General features: G+C 42.1%; 1 protein-coding gene across 1 annotated transcript in view; it reads right to left on the bottom strand.

Moving 5' to 3' along the window:
* Positions 1-8,247: 8,247 nt before the first annotated feature.
* Positions 8,248-17,853, bottom strand: part of POU6F2 (POU class 6 homeobox 2) — a 504,980-nt gene continuing 495,374 nt past the window's right edge. The window contains exons 9-10 of the mRNA XM_070368781.1: positions 12,256-12,424; positions 8,248-8,752 (exon numbers count right to left, since the gene is read on the bottom strand). Of these exons, the coding sequence (XP_070224882.1) occupies positions 8,248-8,752; positions 12,256-12,424 (674 nt within the window). The remainder of the gene's footprint in view (positions 8,753-12,255; positions 12,425-17,853) is intronic.

The following is a 17,853-nucleotide window of genomic DNA, read 5'->3' as shown; positions in this document are numbered from 1 at the left end:
CTGAGATGGGCCCCTTGCTTTTTGACTGCAGTCCACTTTTGGGAGCAACACAGTTCTGGATCTGTGTGATTATACTGGCCCTCCCACTATTGCATATGTACACATAGCCCAGCACACTAGGAGCATCCCCACTTACAGAGATAATGCAGCAGTGACCTCAATAATAAAGTCCAGTAACACACACCAGGGCTGCCATGCAGATACCAGACTTGAGTAGTACAAATACAGCCATGGGAAGAGTATGACTTGCTCCTAAGTGACAATCTCAGCAAGTCTGGTTAGGAGCACAATTAAAATCTTAGAAGCGACATTAGAGTATTAAAGAAGGTTCTGGAGTAGACCCACCAGTCTAGGTCCTGGCCCAGCTTCCTGTTTCTATACTCATTGCATGTTATTCACTTGCCTATACTTGTGTATGTGCTAAGTTGCTTCAGTTGTGTCCAACTGTTTGTGACCCCATGGACAGTAGCCCACCAGGCTCCTCTTTCTGGTGAGGGGATTCTCCGGGGCAAGAATACTGGAGTGGGTTGCCATGCCCTTCTCCAGCAGATCTTCCTGACCCAAGGATCGAAGCTAGGTCTCTTAGGTCTCCTGCATTGGCAGGTGGGTTCTTTACAACTAGCGCCACCTGGGAAGCCCATCACTTGCTGATGGAGTTAGTCAAATAACCTGTAGGATTCATTGACTTTCTCCTTCACTTTTCTACTGGCTTCAACTCATTTGCCTTTGGAATGATTAGAACTCTCTGCATTCTTATCTGGAGCCCCTAATATGGAAGCACACAACATGTATAGGCATTTCTAATTTTCCTTTGAATAGTGTTTACTATTTCTGCCAAGTACTCATCATTCAGACTATGTTCACCTAAATCACAGTGGACTTAGTAGTTAGATAATTGGAGTTTATCGTCAACGGCAGTAAGACTCTCCTGAAATATATCATATATCACATACTGTACACAGGGGATTCAAAGACGGGTAGTGGGTGTCAGACACCATTTCACCAGAGTTTAGTGTGTATTCATCTTGGCAAATACTTTAATTACTGGTGTATTCAAATTCCAGCTTTACTCTTGTGCTTTGGAGTATTGGTTAAGTTTATTGAATTTTTAGTCTATAAAATCGGAGAAGGCAATAGCACCCCACTCCAGTACTCTTGCCTGGAAAATCCCATGGGCAGAGGAGCCTGGTAGGCTGCAGTCCATGGGGTCGCGAAAAGTTGGACATGACTGAGCGACTTGACTTTCGCTTTTCACTTTCATGCATTGGAGAAGGAAATGGCAACCCACTCCAATGTTCTTGCCTGGAGAATCCCAGGGACGGGGGAGCCTGGTGGGCTGCCGTCTCTGGCGTCGCACAGAGACGGACACGACTGAAGCGACTTAGCAGCAGCAGCAGTCTATAAAGTAGAAATCATCACTTCCAAGGGCTTATGTTAGGAGCAAATAAAAGAATGTACAAGAAAGACCTCTGAAAACTTATACAAATATGAGATTATTGTTACTCTTATTGGACAGGGAAGATCTGCTGCACACAAATGACAACTTGCTAGAAGAATATGTTTCCATACTACACTTATCTATAAGCTGAGTCTATAGGTCATTCAGCAGTGTCTGGCAGTGATGTTGAAAAACATGAGTGATTACTGATATACATGCAGACTCAGTAGTGCTGTGATGAAGGCAGCACAGGGCCTGACACATAGCACAAGTCTGATAACTATTTGTGGAATTGAACAGAATTGAGTCTTAAAGAATAAGTAGAAGTTGGATAAGTCAATGGTGTAATGGATGATTTTCTGAGCAGAAGGAACAGCACTGAAAGTGCTTTGAGCATTGGAGAAATTTTAGAAAGTTTGGTGAGGCTACGATGAACTGGGAATTGATGAGAGCTGAGGTTTTCGAAGTAAGCAAGGGCCAGATCATAAAAGATACTCTGTGTTAGGCTGGAGTTTGTTTTTCATTCTGAAGGCAAGGGTAAACACTAGAAAGATTTTAAATAAAAGATATGGTCATATTGACCTTTTAGAATGATTTCTCTGGTGGCAAGTACTTGATGGATAGAGAGACTGGGAGGAAACTATCTTGATGGTCCAGGTGAGAGGTGGGTGGGTTTGAACTAAGTATTGGCAGGGCAGCTGGGGGCCAGGGGGCTGCTGGAGGCCAGGAGACAAGTCAAAAGAAATTCATGAGACAGAATTCCCAGACTTCCAGAGAATTGGTGTATGTGTGTGTGTGTGTGTGTGTGTGTGTGTGTGTGTGTATACAGGGATCAGGATGACTTGCAGACTTCTGTTTTGGAGGGCTGACAGAACTATTAATAAGGACAAAGTAAACAGAAGGAGAAAGCCCATCAAGAAGAGGGTAACTTATGTCCATAATCTAACTTAAAGAAAACACATATGTTATACAGAGTTTCATCCAATATCCTGAAAACCTCCTTAGGTGCCATCTTCTTTTCCTAAGCATGGCTTTCTCCATGGTTCAGTAGATCAGTCAAATGGGTCAGAAGAGTTATTTGCTTGGAGGCCTTTCAGAGGGTGGAAGAATGAGTGGATGAGGCGTCTGGACCTGTGTGTGTTAGTAAAGGGCTGCTTTCAACTATTTTATGACAGACTGCTTCTAAATTCTTTCCAACCATGGATTTTTGACAAAATTTATCCACCCACTGGACTGACACTGAATAGATTATGTGTATATGGTTGGTTTAGTGAAAGATTCTTGGTGGAACAGCTTTTAAACTCACTTAAAACAGGTACCAGTGATTGTCCTGTAAGTTGAGGCTATTTCTACCCATTGATTGGCTGTTTCAAAGGCAGCTTCAAAACTGTTTTTTGTAATTTTAATTCTTAAATTTATTTTATTTGTAAAATATTGCAGTATAAAAAGCGTGTGATGATTCTCACTTATGGAGAAATATTACTGTTTTTCACAGAATGAATGTGAGTTTCTTGAAGGCAAGGATTCTGTTTATTTCTCTTATGTGCTATAAGTCCTCAGCACATAGAAGTTTCTGGCACATATGAAGTGCTTAGCAGATATCTGTGGAACATGGAATGATAGAATTTACATGATGGGTAGTTTTTTAAAGAAGACATTTCAGAATTTTCTAAGTCAAACATATTTCATAGTAATAGGTATAATCATAGGCAGGACCTTAGCCTAGAATACTTTTTAGAGTATTTTAGATGGAAACAAAGCTTGAAAATGACTGTTTTGTCTTTCTCCATCCACAAGGGCAGAAGAATCAGCTTTTTTTTTTTTTTTTCTGCTTGTCTTTAAAGTTAGCCTGGGAGTTTCCTGGCACTTTCCTTGTCCGTTTGTAGTTTATGGGCACTTGGGAGTTTTAATTCTGTTGCTTTCCCCAAAGCACTTCTTATCAACCATAATGTAAAGTTGATACATGGAGCTCTATGTAGCATAAGAAATGTTTGCTAAGCATTACTAAAAGTATAGCAATAGTGATTCTAATTTTAAAAAATTCCTGGTATTTTTAGGCAAGATTTTCCGTTTTCCCTTTGAATTAGTAAATTACATAGCAACATTAACTTATCCCTCCTACCCACATAAAACTTCAAGCAAGAGCATCTTCTAAATGCTAACATTTTTCCAGAACATTTAATTACAAGGCATTGCTTAAGAGCAGCAAAACTCCTTTCCAGTAGAATTCACTGTAATACCTGGCAGACAACTGGCTGTTAGTCATAGACTGTGATGTCTCTGGGGTTTGCCTATCTTTTATGGTTTCTCATCTTCTGTCATCTGATTCTTAGGAAGACTTCCTCCTTTACCCTTGTGGTCCTTCAGGGTTGTCATTAGGCCCCATCCCCACTACACAGACAGGTGTGAGGCTGGGACCCTGAGTGGCTGATTCAAGTACATCATCCCCAATACAGTGCCAGCTTTAGAGACAGATGTGTGATTCAACGTCTGGGTGCTCTCACCTGAGAAGGAAGTTTAGGAGGACTGGCTGATGATGTTCTCGGAGCCACTGTGTCCAGCTGTGCTTGATTTCCCTGACCAGACTTCCCAGGCTGTGTTTAAATAAGTTTGAGTTGGATTTCTATAATTTGCAATCAAAGGAATCCTAACCCATATATTGTGAATTATTAATAGTATGTCATTTGAAAACTTTAAATAATCATGATATGAACTAGTATGTCACAAAACCCCTCCATAACATTTGGGATTGTACCACATACTTATTTCCAGGATTGCAATTTAAATTACCTATCTTGAGTTCAAGACACATTTAGCCTAGAAGTTCATGTCAAACAATTCTTTATTTTTTTATGGTACAAATTAAAAGTGACAGATCTGAAGCTGTTAAGAAATACACAAAGTGCAGCTTAACTGACCATACAGATATTGCTCTAGATTAAGTACAGTTTTGTCAGTTTTTTTTTTTTAAACATTAAGCAACCTGTGCAGATAAATCAGCTTTGGTTTCAATGTCAGAGCAAGTAAGGAGCTTTTAAATATCCAGTTTGGTTTCTTGGTCACAAGTCCATCATGTCAATGTCTCATCATGATGCTTTTTTCAAAACAACCCAGTCTGTTTTCCTGCCCTCCTTTCTGCTGCCTGCTCCAGGTGCAGAGAAAGCAGCTTTCTTTGCCATGTCTCATCAGTGACTCTGGTAACCAGTCTGGATCACAGCACGTAGGACAAAAAAAAAGAAATCACTTCCTTAACAACAAATAAACAAATTGTGCCTCACAGAATTTCAAGTTGAAGTCAGGCAAATCACGTGACAAAAAGCCCATTACAAAATGTTATCCAAACAGATATTCCAGTCAAACCTTGAAATGAAAATCAATTTCCTTTTTCTCCTTTTTTTTTTTTAAACTTGATCATTAACTGGGTACAAGTAGAGTGCTGAGGTAAAACATTGATGAACAGTTTGTATTTCTTTTTTTTTTTCTTAAAATAGGAACAGTTTAGTATTGCAAGATTGTCAGCAACGTTTAGCCATATCTATACAATGTGCATATACCTACAAATATTGAGCTTTGGTCCAGCGTAGAGAAGATGAGCAAAGGCATTTTACAATTCTTTTTGGTTATAGCTTGAGTTCTTTGATACACCTCTACTTGTTTTTTTTTTTTTTTTTTTCCCTAGCTCCTTTTGCTTTTTTCTCTCTTTCTGTGGAGTGTGTGTGTGTGTGCATGTGTGTATGTGTGTGTATATTGTGTGACTACAACATAAAGAAACCAAAAACCTTGCAATGCATTTAAAACTCTCAACTGTTCACAATGTTTTTTTTTTTTTGATTGAAAAAAAAACCCCACAAACAAGTGTCAAGTATAACATCAATCATTTTTTCTTTTTCATTAAACAATGAAGAAAATGAAGATGACAGTCATTTTAAAATACGTAAGAAAAATACTGAAGCTTGAAATACAATCACATATGCCTGAAGCGGCTTTTACTTTTGTTAGTGGCAACCTTAACCTTCAGTTCATGGAAACCTAAAAGACACTTAAATGCTACTGGCATATGAAGTTGCTCACAAGTGGAATAAGAAATACAGTAATAAAATTAAGCAGTAGGTGTGGTCCCAAAGACTTACGAGTTACACAGTATAATTTATATTCCTAAGAATCTGTTCAGGCACCTTTTTATGCCTTGTAGCAAAAAAGTTATCTGTAAAAAATTAATATAAGAAGCATTACAACACCTTATAAATAATTTATAAAACAATACAAAATTATAAAACTATAAAAAAAATCACTGCACATGAATGGTTTTACGACTGTGGGATGAATATATTTCTTTTTCATTCCACTCTGGAAGATTATTTTATTTTATATTTTCACTGTCCTAGTTATACCCTCCCAATTATAGATCTCCAAACTGAGCAGGCCTTATGTAAGTGCTGCTGGCATATGTTTAAACATTTAGCATCCATCATATGTTATCTTGTTAACGTCTCTTCTTGGGGAGCTTTTCTTGATGGAATTTGGAGCAGGTCCTAGGAGAATACAAAATCTGTTTAATCGATACATTTTTGGATTTCTGCATTGTTAGTATTTGTGCAGTTTTTGAGGTGGCCAAATGGGTACCAGGATGTCACTGGCACTGAAGATCAAGTTAGCTGTGGTCCAATTAGCATCAGATCAGAGAAAGGGAAACAGCTGTACAAGCTTGTGTTTCATTGAGAGTTTTCTTGCTGGTGGTCCCCTGATTCCTGCATGAATTATGTAGGCAGGGGGGCATAGGGTGGGAACAGTTTTACCATTGAATTGACTCCACCAACACAGAGGTCAAACGGTAGAAGAAACTCAAACTCCTTACAGGGGAGGGGAGTATGTTAGGGGAAGATGGCATTTCTAATCAGTTGGGCAACTTGAGGTTTTTTACTTTCAGAATTTACTTCTAGATAGTATTAATTACTAATTAATTATTCAGGACTGTTTACATCCCAACAGCAGGGAAACTGACACTCTTCTTTGCCCACATCTATAATGGAACACTTTTTGCCTCTCCCTGAGGAAAACATCAACTGCAGGTCCCAAGTGTTCATCTGCACTGCCATCCTCGCATCTTACCTTTCCCCTCTGACTTATTAGGTTATTTTCTCCCACAGATCTTTGGAGTAGGTTATTTTGAAAAGCGGAATAATCCCCTACTGCTAAGGGTGAAGGCTATTCTGATGTACTCGATAACCCACTTCTATATTTTTCCTGTTAGTGGAGGCACTTCCTCGTTAAAACTTCCTATCCCCTCAAGAATCCAGCTGCAATTCCCACTGTTTAATTCATCTGCCAACCCTCTGCTGCCTTTTATATCCCCAAATAATTGCTCTTCCCCAACTCCTGGGAAAAAGTCGACCATCGCTATTGGAACGAAAGTGGTAGCAGAAAAGATGGAATTGACAGGATGCTCGATGGCCTTTAACAGTCCGGTCACTCTCTCTCTCTCTTTTTGGCCTGTTTTCTCTGTGTGTATATGGGTGTGTGCATGCCATGTGTGCATTTTGACTGAAATCTTGAGACATTTCTTTGGCTATCAGACTTCTGAGAGAAATTGCTTTGCACAGAAGCATAACATAGACGTAACTATTGAACCAAATGTGCAGCTTATGTTTATATTACAAAATTAGTTTTGGTCAGCTCTCCATGTACGTGGCCAACAGACTGAGAAAAATCCCAAGCTCTGGTGTGGACAGTGAGCACAATTACAGCTTATGCCAGTGTTGATAGTTCATTGAGCAAAGCCCTAGGTATTCTGGAGTCTCTCCTGCATTTCACGGGGGTCTGGGTGGAAAGACACCGGGCCCACTCTGTGGCCTTCTGGCAGACCCTGGTAGCCACATGTGGGAGAGATGGAGAGATGGAGGAAAGTGAGAAATTTTCTTTTCTCAAACCCACAGGTCATAGTGAAAAGAAAGAAACGGATGCTTTGGCACACGATCCAGGATGCCCACCACCCCCCCCCAAAAAAAAAAACAAAGACAAAAACAAAACAAAACCCTCCCCCCAAATAAAAACCAATAGTGAGCCTTACAGAATGGCTTCAACAATGGCACCCACCCCACAGGTGGTGACAATAGATAAGAAAGATGGGAGAAATCAGGCTTTCTATTTTTCCATTAAGTACAAATGTAAAATCTCAGAACACAACTTGACAGGCAGAGAAGAATAGACTCATGGTCGCGTTTGCAATGCAGTGTTTCTGACTTTGGTTAATAGGTTTCATAGTGAATCAGCACTTAGAACCTGAAAGAATGCCGTCCATAGTTCCTCCTCCAGGTGGCAGGCTTGTATTCGCTTTGAACAGAGAAAAGTTTTCGTTTGTTGTTGGTGTTTTTTTTCTTTTCTTTTTTGGTTTAATTGTTTTTCTTTTTCCTTAAAATGTGTTCACATTTTCATAATGTACAGAAAAAGAGTTTGTGGTTATTTGGTTTGCTTTAAATCCATTAAAAAACTGGCTTTGGGGAGACAGGTTGGGGAGGGACCTATCCTCCTCCCGACACCTGCAATGTGGTGTACTCCTTGTTTAAAAATTTTCAAAAAAATTCTTTTTTTCTTTTTTGGAAAATCCCATGGAGGTGTATAAACCATCCTGTCCACTTGGTAATTTTCTTAGTCTTTTACTTACAAGGGTGATGACTGGGGCTATCTTAAAATTTATTTTTAATGTAATTTTTTTTTCTTTTTGTGGGGAGGGGTTGGTAATGGGATAAAGTCCCAAGGGTGGAGTTTAGTTCCCGTGGATTTTTTTTTTCTGATTTTGAGAGGATGTCTCTTTAGGAATTTTCTTCCAGCGAGTCTGTTAAGGGTTCCAAAGGGACCGCCGTGGTCGGCTCGTGCTGTTTTAAGCGTTTAATCGTGTTCTTCAGGGCTTGCCTCTTATTGCAGAACCAAACTCTAACTACTTCCCGGTCATAGTTCAGCTTCTCGGCAATTTCGGTCATTTCCTGCCCAGAAGGGTGTGTGTTCTTCTCAAAGTGGGCATTGAGGATCTCAAGGGCCTGGGGCGTGAAGGAGGTGCGCCTCTTGCGCTTTTTGGACGGTTCACTCCCGATAAACTCGGTCAGGTTCTGCATACCTGCTCGATGGCGGGCCTCAGCCTCAGCCATCCACCGCTCAAGCACCGGCTTGATCTTCTGGGCACTTTTAGGAGTGATGTCCAGCTTTTCAAACCTGGCAGGATACAAAAGGCCAGGGTTCAGTTTGGCTGTCAGACTGCTAGCTATAGTGTTCTCTTGGGCTTCCTGTGGTAGGAAAAAGTGGCTTCTCAGGATGGTGTGTCTGGGGGGAAAATTGAGAAAGAACAGTCTTACACTGAGTCCTCTGCCAGGGTGGGCCTTCTGCCTGCCTGCCTGCCTGACTGACTGGCAGAGCGAATTCACTCCAGATAAGCAGCCAGCTGCAAGGTAGCCCACCCTGCTCAAGCCAGCGCCCACTACCTGCATGCTTCATGCCCCCCACATGCAGCCCGCACACCCACATGAGGACCAAGTAAGCACGGGTGGACACAGCACAACACAGCAGCCACCATGACAGAAACAAAAAACCACTCGTGGATCTTTTTCCTGCAAATGCTTGAGATCTGAGCTTTGCTTTGAATCCACCCAGCACCAATTCCCCCAAACTTCAGAATCCTTTAGGCAAAAATTAATGCCAGGAAGTGACATCAAAGACAAGAGCTGTCATGTTCTTTTGCTTAAAATGATTCTTTGTATGTTTTCCATTTGGTTTCCTTCAATCCCCGCCATTGACTTGGTGATAAAAAACGTTCTATCCATTGTAATCATCAGTGATGGCAACTGGGACACGTTTCTTTTATGATTCTCTTTTCATCTCTGTTTTGTGTCTCATTTTAATCTCGTTCTCTTCCCCCAAGCCCACCTCCCATCTCTGTCTCTCTCTGGTAACAAACAATTTTCACCATATGTAAGTTAACAACATGCTCCCTTTTCAGGTAAAATATAACCCCTTGTTACTCTACTGTTGGACTCAAACAGCTGGACACATTGTAATTACTATGAACACCCCCACTCCCTGGAAGCGCTAGGGCCACCTCAGGCCTTTCAACACCGTCCAGTGTAATGGTGTACTTTTGCACCAGGGTATCAAGCTGTGTTTAATGTGCTATATCTGCAAACTGTACTTGAATGATATCATTTTCTGTAAATGAGGTCTTCTATATATCAATTGCCATCAGCAATTCTTAGCAACACTGACTTAAAAAATATGAAGCATCTTGGACAAAATTATATACAGTGTTTTAAGAGGTCATTCTGGTATCAAATTCATACACACTCTCAATGGAATACAGTACCCATTCCTTTTGTTTGTTTGTTTATTCTAATACTAAATGCACAGCCCTCCAGGATGACAACTTTGGATCCGTAGCATTCTCCTCTATCTTTTCAAGTGCAATGCTGTTGAAAAACAACCTTCTGACTGCAGAGTACATCTTATTACAATTGACTGTTTTCATAGAGTGAAAATGAACCTGCTCTTGTCACAGCATGTTTTAGGAGGATGCTTGCAAAAGGACACAAAAGGATAGGCTTCCTTTATGTGCCTTAATCTTATTTTTTGGCATCCCATTTTAGATATCCTATGTTGTGATAAGCAGCACCAATAGTATCAAATTTTAATGTGATTCCCATAGCATTCCCTTTCACATAGAGATCAAGAAGTTGTTTATCTAAAAAAAAAAACTCCCAAATTTTGGCTGGTCAAAGAGGAAACAGCTTTTAAAGTGCTTCCACTATAAAATGAACTAATTATTTATTATCATTTAACGAGCTGCTCCCTGGGGCAGGCTCTGTTAAAGCGCTCATTGTTGTGTTCATTTGCCACATACCACACTTGACCATCATTTGCTGCAAAACTTCCAAAGGTAAAGTCTTGATAGTATGACAACAGGCTTTATAGCACTGTGGGATGGGGGTAAAGGTTGTGATAAGGATGTCTGGTTTACTGATGGTGTGTTTTCCTCTGTGTCTCTGATGTGGGGGCATTTGTCAAAGCCTTAGGGAGTCCCTGCAGCTAATAAGGGGAGAGTGACACTAGAGCGTGTGCAGAAGCAGAGTCCTCCCCACACTTATTCACTGGAGTTGTTCCATTGTCAGATCTTGGTCTCTTTCAAGACTTCCATTTTCCCCCTCTTGGTAGTTAGCTCTAAAAACTACCCTGTTGAAACACTAAGAGCTAGAAAAGGGCCCCAAAGTCCCCATCTGCCATTTTCTATTAAACAGTGAATACCCGCCAAGTCACCTTTTCATTTCAGCCATAGTTTTTTTTGGCTTCCAAAAGATATTTTAGAAATCAACATATTTGATTGGCAATGCCCAAGAAATACTACGTGTGTTAGTGAAAACCTTACACAGCACTTCAACCACGAGAAGAAAATTGCATTTTAGGACTAAAAATAAGCCAAAGAGGACTTTAGCAACAATAGTACATGGGCAACAACTTCAAAACCTGTGGCAGCCTTTATCACCAGCCTGTCGAGATGAAACAAAATTAATGTTTCCCAACAGGGAGCAACAGTATTCATATCATTTGATGCTGCTTGTTAGTGTTGATGCTTCGGTACATGTTGTTTGGAATAACATATACAAGCCTGGAAACAAATTTCCCAGCAGTAGTAGCCTTGTATAGACTGAATAAAGGTTATTTTCTACAGGGAGGTATCTTATAAGAAAAAACAGTAGGGGAGACCATAGAAGTGAGAGGATCCTATGGTGCTTTTTGTATTTAACAACAATCAATGGGTTTTATGGAAAATCATTGAGCAAAATGTGAGCTGCAAGCTACTACCCCATACTGATGTTATTTATAACCTTAGTCTTAAACTGCAGGAAAAGTACACTTCCGTCCTTTGGGGAATACATTAAAAGTATAAAGAGCAGATAAAAAGACAGCATTTCATGGATCACCAAGAACAAAATCCACTTAAATGAGTTTAGAGTTGGTTTCTTGGCTTTTCCTGATGGAGGAGGACTCATAAGACATTGCCCAAGAGGAAAAAGCTCTTACTGAAGTGCCTTTGTTACCTCATGCATAAACATGGGATTAGTGCAACACACACATGCATGCGCGGGGTCTGCTTCTGGCGGCTTGACCCAAATCAACTCGAACACAACCAAGGCTGGCTTCTGTCATTAATGTATTTAATTTGGGGAGGGAGTGGGCTAGGTTAGGCCAAATTCACACTATGCTTTTCTGAGCTATGTAAAGCAGCTGCTTCTTTTTTAAAATATGCTTTTAAAGTTGTGTCTGGTGAGATGAGTTAGAAATATCCTTTGTGGTCACAAGATGGTTCTTCTTTTTTTTTTTTTTTTTTTAAGGTGTGTTTTCTTAGAAAATCTAGAAAGCCATTCTGAAGCAGAAATGGTGAGAGTATTAACACCATCTGGGACTGGCAGCTTTACAACATCAGTCCACAGACAGGAAACAGTAAATCTCAGCTATGTAGGGCTGAGGGTCCTGAAGGAAGCCTCTGGCTCTGGCGAGGGGCGTGGAGGGGTGGGGGTCGGCAATGGGAGATATATTTCCAATGAAACCACCTTGGAAGTTCTTTGTGAGTTGATGGGCATTATCAAGCCAGCCCCCCCCAATCTGCTTTAGCAACTTCATTTCCATCAACATCACCAATCCCAACACATAGCTACCCGAAAGTCTGTTCCCACACTCTACCCTTCCAGCTTTGCCCACCCGAAGAAGAAAAGCTGAGCCGAGAGGACAAACGAGGCCCAGGCCGGCTGGGAGAGTGACAGCATGCGAGCACGGGTTACCTGCAGATGGCCGACTGGCTGTACGCGGGGCCCTCTGTGGCACTGAGGGCCTGGCCCACCTGAGTCTGGGTCAGGCCAAGGGACAGGCGCCGGATTTTAAAAGCTTTGGCAAATTCTCGGATCTCCTCCAGATTAACCCCATCCACCTCACCCGCAGCCGTTTGAGGATCTGTGGAGATGTTTTTAAAAATAGGATCAATACATCAACGCACATCCGAGTACTATGTGTTCATGACGGCTGATGAGAAAGTGGCTCGTTTTATAATAGCAGAGCGGTGGGGAAGCCACATGGCAGAATGTTCTTTGTCTCCCTGGCGTGGAGCTCAAGCCCCTATCCGCAACTCATTTCCACCTGCACCAATCATCCTTTGAGATAGCTCTGTCCCAGATGAAAACCACAGTGAACCCATCCAGCCACTTCTACAATGCAAGAGTGAGTTCCTTAGAGCTTAGCAAATGCCACCAGTGCCAGGGGTGGAGGTGGTGGGGGTGGCAGAGGGCGGGGGGGCAGGGTTTACGACACACCAGTCATGGGGGAGTGCAATTCCATTTTGCCCATAAATATGTTTAGATATCATGCAAAAATAGAAAGATGAAAAGATTTCTATTTGGTATGTCTTAACTGGACTGTTCAGTGCTAAAAATTGCCCTAGGAGAAAAATAGTATTTTGTATTTCCCTTTACCTGATCACCACTGCAGCCAGGCTAACAGATGCCTAATTTCTTGTGTTCACATTAGCCCCTAAGAAGAGCATACTTATGAAGCTGTGGGAATAACACTGTCCCTCGCTCCTCCCCCGCCACCCCGTAGCAATTTACTGACACAGATGTCTTTGTCCCCTGAAAGGGCACATAATAAAAAATGCCCACCGCAGGAAGGCTCCTTTGGTGCCAGATAACGCAGTCAATTTAGGACTTATCAAGGGAAATGACACAACAGCTGGAGAATGAAACTCTTCCCCCGACCCCCCCAGCCCCAGCTACTGATCCCTGGATAAATGAAAGCGTACACCAAGCTGGAGACAGCATGAATTGGGGATGGTGGAAGATTTCAAAGTGCAGCTCCATCCTTCCTGGAGTGAAGCCATTCTCCCTGCAAGCTGACTCTATTGTTCTTCACCTCTCCCCTGGACTTAGGTGAAAAGTTTTTCTTTTCCTTTTTCTGCACAATCACCCACCAGTTTCAGTCCATTCCAGGACTTGTCTAAGGAACTGGGGTGGACTCTATCAGTCTGGGTTTAGGGTTATAGAAACTGCTATTATTATGAAAAGAAACAAACATTTGTACCCCCAGGGTCAATTTTTCAAGAACCCTGAAATAAAGATGTTAACATTTGTAGGGGACTTGGAGCTTCCTATATAGATTCTCACATTACAGGGCAAATGGAATCTGTCAGTAAAATCAGTTGTGAATGTGTACACTGTACCCTATCTTCTCATTAAAAACAAAGTCCTGTAGAATTTTCACATGTCACTAAACATAATTTCATGGAAGAAAGATGTGTGAAAAGTGGTATAATCACTGCCTTTAGCCTCTAAATATTTCTACTTCTTTCTTTATGTTTTGTTTGTTTGTTTTGATTTTGGGTGTGCAGCTTGCAAGATCTTAGTTCCCTGACCAGGGATTGAACCCTGGCCCACAGCAGTGAAAGTGTAGATAGAGTCCTAACCATTGAACTGCCATGGAATTCCCTCTAAGTATTTTTTAAGTGACTCCTGGGAATCCTAATAAGTGGAGAGAAGGAGCAAGAGAAAGAGAATAGGTAGGTCCAGCCTCTATGGAGTTTGCTGTCTACAGGGGGTTGGGGCTCAACATTATGAATGAGAAATAGAGGAAAATACCAGGCTGCCTACGGTTAAGAACTAGTAGTGTGGCACCCATATTGAAATTTTAAGAGAAGGGAGAGGTGACACGAGACAGGATTCATCTGGGTCTTACCCAGTGGGCAGCTTTCAGAGAATATTCTGGTCCATAGGAGCAGGGTACAGATAGGCATGGGTGTGGGGAGGAGCTGAGCACTGTGGGGGCCTGCAGGGAGCTTGGTAGCGGGAGGGAGAGCTTGTGTTGTGAGTGGTGAATATTTCAGTTTAGAATAAAGAAAATCTATGTCCGTGGACAGGGCAGAAGATGACTATAAAACTGATTGGCTGTTGAGATTAATTATAATCCCGCTTTTTCTCTCCCAACTAACCCAGAAGCCTGGTATCACTTGGTCAATGAAGACTTTTTAGGCTGTGCCTGGTGAGGGCTGCCCTCTGGATCTTAATTCCCACCTGCAGTGCACCTGGAGCAGCTGGGAGGATTTGCTAAGGATTCTGGGAAGTCCTGTCCATGCACATAGCAGTTTAGAACCTCTGCTGTTTCTTCCTTTAAAAATTCCTAGAGCAGGAGTTGCAAATGAACATCTTGCAAAGAAAACAGCTTTTTGAGTGCGTACAATTTGGGTGAATTACTTGACAACATTAAACACTGGGAGATTTCGAACGAAAAATTTAGATTTGTCATTTTTTTCTTTGAAATGTTAGAAGATTTGGTCCATGAGGTCCACACTTACACTTGGACACAATCAGTCAGCTGGCCCTGCTTCAGTTTGTCCATTCAGCTCCTCTGCATCCTTTCCTCCAGCCCTCCTCAGACCTTCTGCCTTGCTGAGCCTGTCTTGTGACCCTGCCTTTAGAGCATGCATTCCCAAGGGGGTGGAAGTTGGTTCTGAGGTGGCAGTGGGGAAGGTGGAAAAGTCTTAGGTAGCACGATTGTTGCACTCCCGCAAAGGGCTGAGGTACATGAACAGAGCCAGTGTGTGGCACACCTGTGGTGTTAACATTTCACTGAGGAAGGGGGCCAGCTAGGACGGAAAAGTTTAAACGAGTTCCTTGTGGAGGGAGGAGGCAATAGTAAACCAATAGTCGAGAAGCTCTGGTGCAGAACAGAGAGGGACACCTGGTACAGAACAGCACAGGAGCACAGGGAGAGGGGGCTTAGGCTCTCTCTAAGAGGAAAGGAAGAGGAACTGGTGGCTTTGCAAGTATGAGCAGTGGAGGTTCAAAACTGAGGATAAAGAAATGGAAGCTGGACACTTTCCTGTAACAACATGGCTTTAGGACAGTGGTTTTCTTTCTTTTTTAATTTATTTGGCTGGTCTGAGTCTTAGTTGTGGCATGTGGGATCTAGGTCCCCAACCAGGGATCAAACCCGGGGCCTCCTGCATTGGGAGTGCAGAGTCTTAGCCACTGGATCACCGGGAAGACCCAAGGACAGTGGTTTTCTTAATTCAGTAGGTCTAGAAGTCACCTGTTAAGACCTGGGACATGCATTTTTAACAGGTACCATAGGCAACTCTGATGCAGAGGACCTACTGACCCCAAGGTCAGAAGGTTTCTCTGTAGTTGTGGCCAGTCCGAGTTTGGATGTGGCATCCACTGCATGGCTCCATTTGACGCTTAACCATCATCATTCACCAGGTTCCACTCCACAGAGATCGCTACCACCTTGTAAGATGATGGGCCAGAAAGACTACTCAGTAGGCGCCCCATCCTTGCCTCCACTCCCAGCTCCACCGTTCATAGCAACTGACAAATGTCTGGGAGTCAGTGGGCTAGGTGGCCAGTGGAGTCTGGAGTTTAGAGGAGAGTTTTTCTCTGAGCAAAGCTAGGTAGGGAAGTAAATTTGTTGCCTTACATTAGCCCCATCTCTAGACCAACAGGAAGCAAGAGAGTTAATCTGGAAGGATTTCTGGGGTCGACTCTAGTCCCAGGGTCCACCTGAGTTGGCAGTGCAGTACCAGGCAGGTTTATGATTTCAGATGCAATTTTGTGCAAGACGCTTCCAGCTTATGTCTTCCTTGCCTTTATTGTTTATCTCCTTACTAGTTACCTGAGACCAGCCATGAAATCCCTGTGTGTGACTGTGCAGGTTGCTCTTGACCAGATTGCTGAGAATAATCAGGGTTGAAAGGAAAGCTATGACCTCTTACTTGCTTGCACTGACCAGTTGTGTGAATTATCTAAAAAGCTCAGAGAGGTGGGTGCCTGGCCCCCTGAGTCCACAGACTTCTATGAGACACCAAACAAACATTCATCACATCTTCTTCCTCGTCTCACCCATTTCCCACTCTTGTCTTTTTCCTGGTTCTACTTAGAGAGCTGATAAGATAGGAATTATGGTGAACTTGAAACAGGTGATGGTCTATTGGACAAAGGCCCGGGGAGGGAAAATCAGTATTTCATTGTTTGTGCAATTTGTTGATTGCTGGAGATGAGCTGCTTGGCTTTCTTTATATTATTGTTCTCATCCATAAAAATCAGATGGCAGATGTATTATGATGGTTTCATTTCATGAATCCCAAGACTTATGCAAGACAGTGTTTGCATGGATGAATATTAGTTTTCTCTTATTGCAACATGTGGGACTTGTTTTCCCACATTGGGAGAATGCATTAGATGGTGTCCATAACATGTTTTGAATTAATAAAAAAACTAATGCAATTTTTTTTTTTTTTTTTTTGGTTCCAAAGTTTCTGTTTTAAGTGCTTGAGGTTTTCTCTCCACTGTTGGACTGTTGGACAGTTTCCCTTCATTAATGGTTATATGCTTTTCTGTTTGAAGAGAGGAAATGAAGGATGAATGGTGAATGGTAAATGGAGGCTTCCCTAGGGAAGGTCATTATAGCTCTCAATCTGGCCCAGAGGTTGACAGTCCACCCTGGGATCAGGCAGTCTGGCTTCCCTTTCTCCATCGTGTTATACCTTCTCCTGGCTCTGAGGAGGTTGGGTTAATTCTAAGGATGAATCTCAGGCCTCCTTGACGGGGACTTCAGAGGGAACCCTCAGGTCCCCCCGGAAGTGAATCCAGAACCTTGAATCCAGCTCTAGGGAAACCCAATTTGGTATTTCTCTGCATTGGGAAGGAAGTGCAAATGTGTCTCTTATAGAAGTTTGCTCCGGATTAAGTCAGTCCAGTACATTGGATTGGCAAGAAAGTTCAGGTTTTTTGTAACATCTTAATGAAAAAACCTGAACGAACTTTTTGGCCTACTCAGTGTTAAATAGATTCAGAAAGCAAAGACTTCCAGGCTTCACCCTGAATGAGCCTTGCTAAAGGAGCCAGAAGATCAGCCTATGGAGGGCTTGGCTCACCTGGCATTGAATGTTGGCAGCAATGCTTAAGTATAATGATGACATTTCCCAAATCTGGAATGTATGGGCTGAACAATAAAAGATTTTCATGGGAGCTAAATGCAAAGTGTGTGAAAAAGAACCTGTTCTGTAGAATCAGATTGCTTGTTCACTGAGCCCATACTGAACTGAGTGCTCAGGATGGGCCAGGACTGTTATTTTGTTTACTTTTCAAAATTTAGCTCCTTCCAACTGTTCCCCTGGACATCAGTATAAGGGGTTGCTAAAACGGTTCAACAGTTTCATTCCACCCACACGCCCCTTCTACGCTCTCTGCTTGTGGGATTGTTACAGAAGAAACACGTATCTAATATAAAGAAGGTGCCAAATCTGAATCCACTGCCTTCTAAATATCCATCTGCTTTTTAGTGCTACTCTCACAGCAAAAAACGGGCATATTTACCAAACATTTCTGAGACATAGG

Source organism: Bos mutus, chromosome 4 (genome assembly GCF_027580195.1).
Source record: "Bos mutus isolate GX-2022 chromosome 4, NWIPB_WYAK_1.1, whole genome shotgun sequence".
NCBI lineage: Eukaryota > Metazoa > Chordata > Mammalia > Artiodactyla > Bovidae > Bos > Bos mutus.
This window is presented reverse-complemented; position numbering and strand designations above follow the sequence as displayed.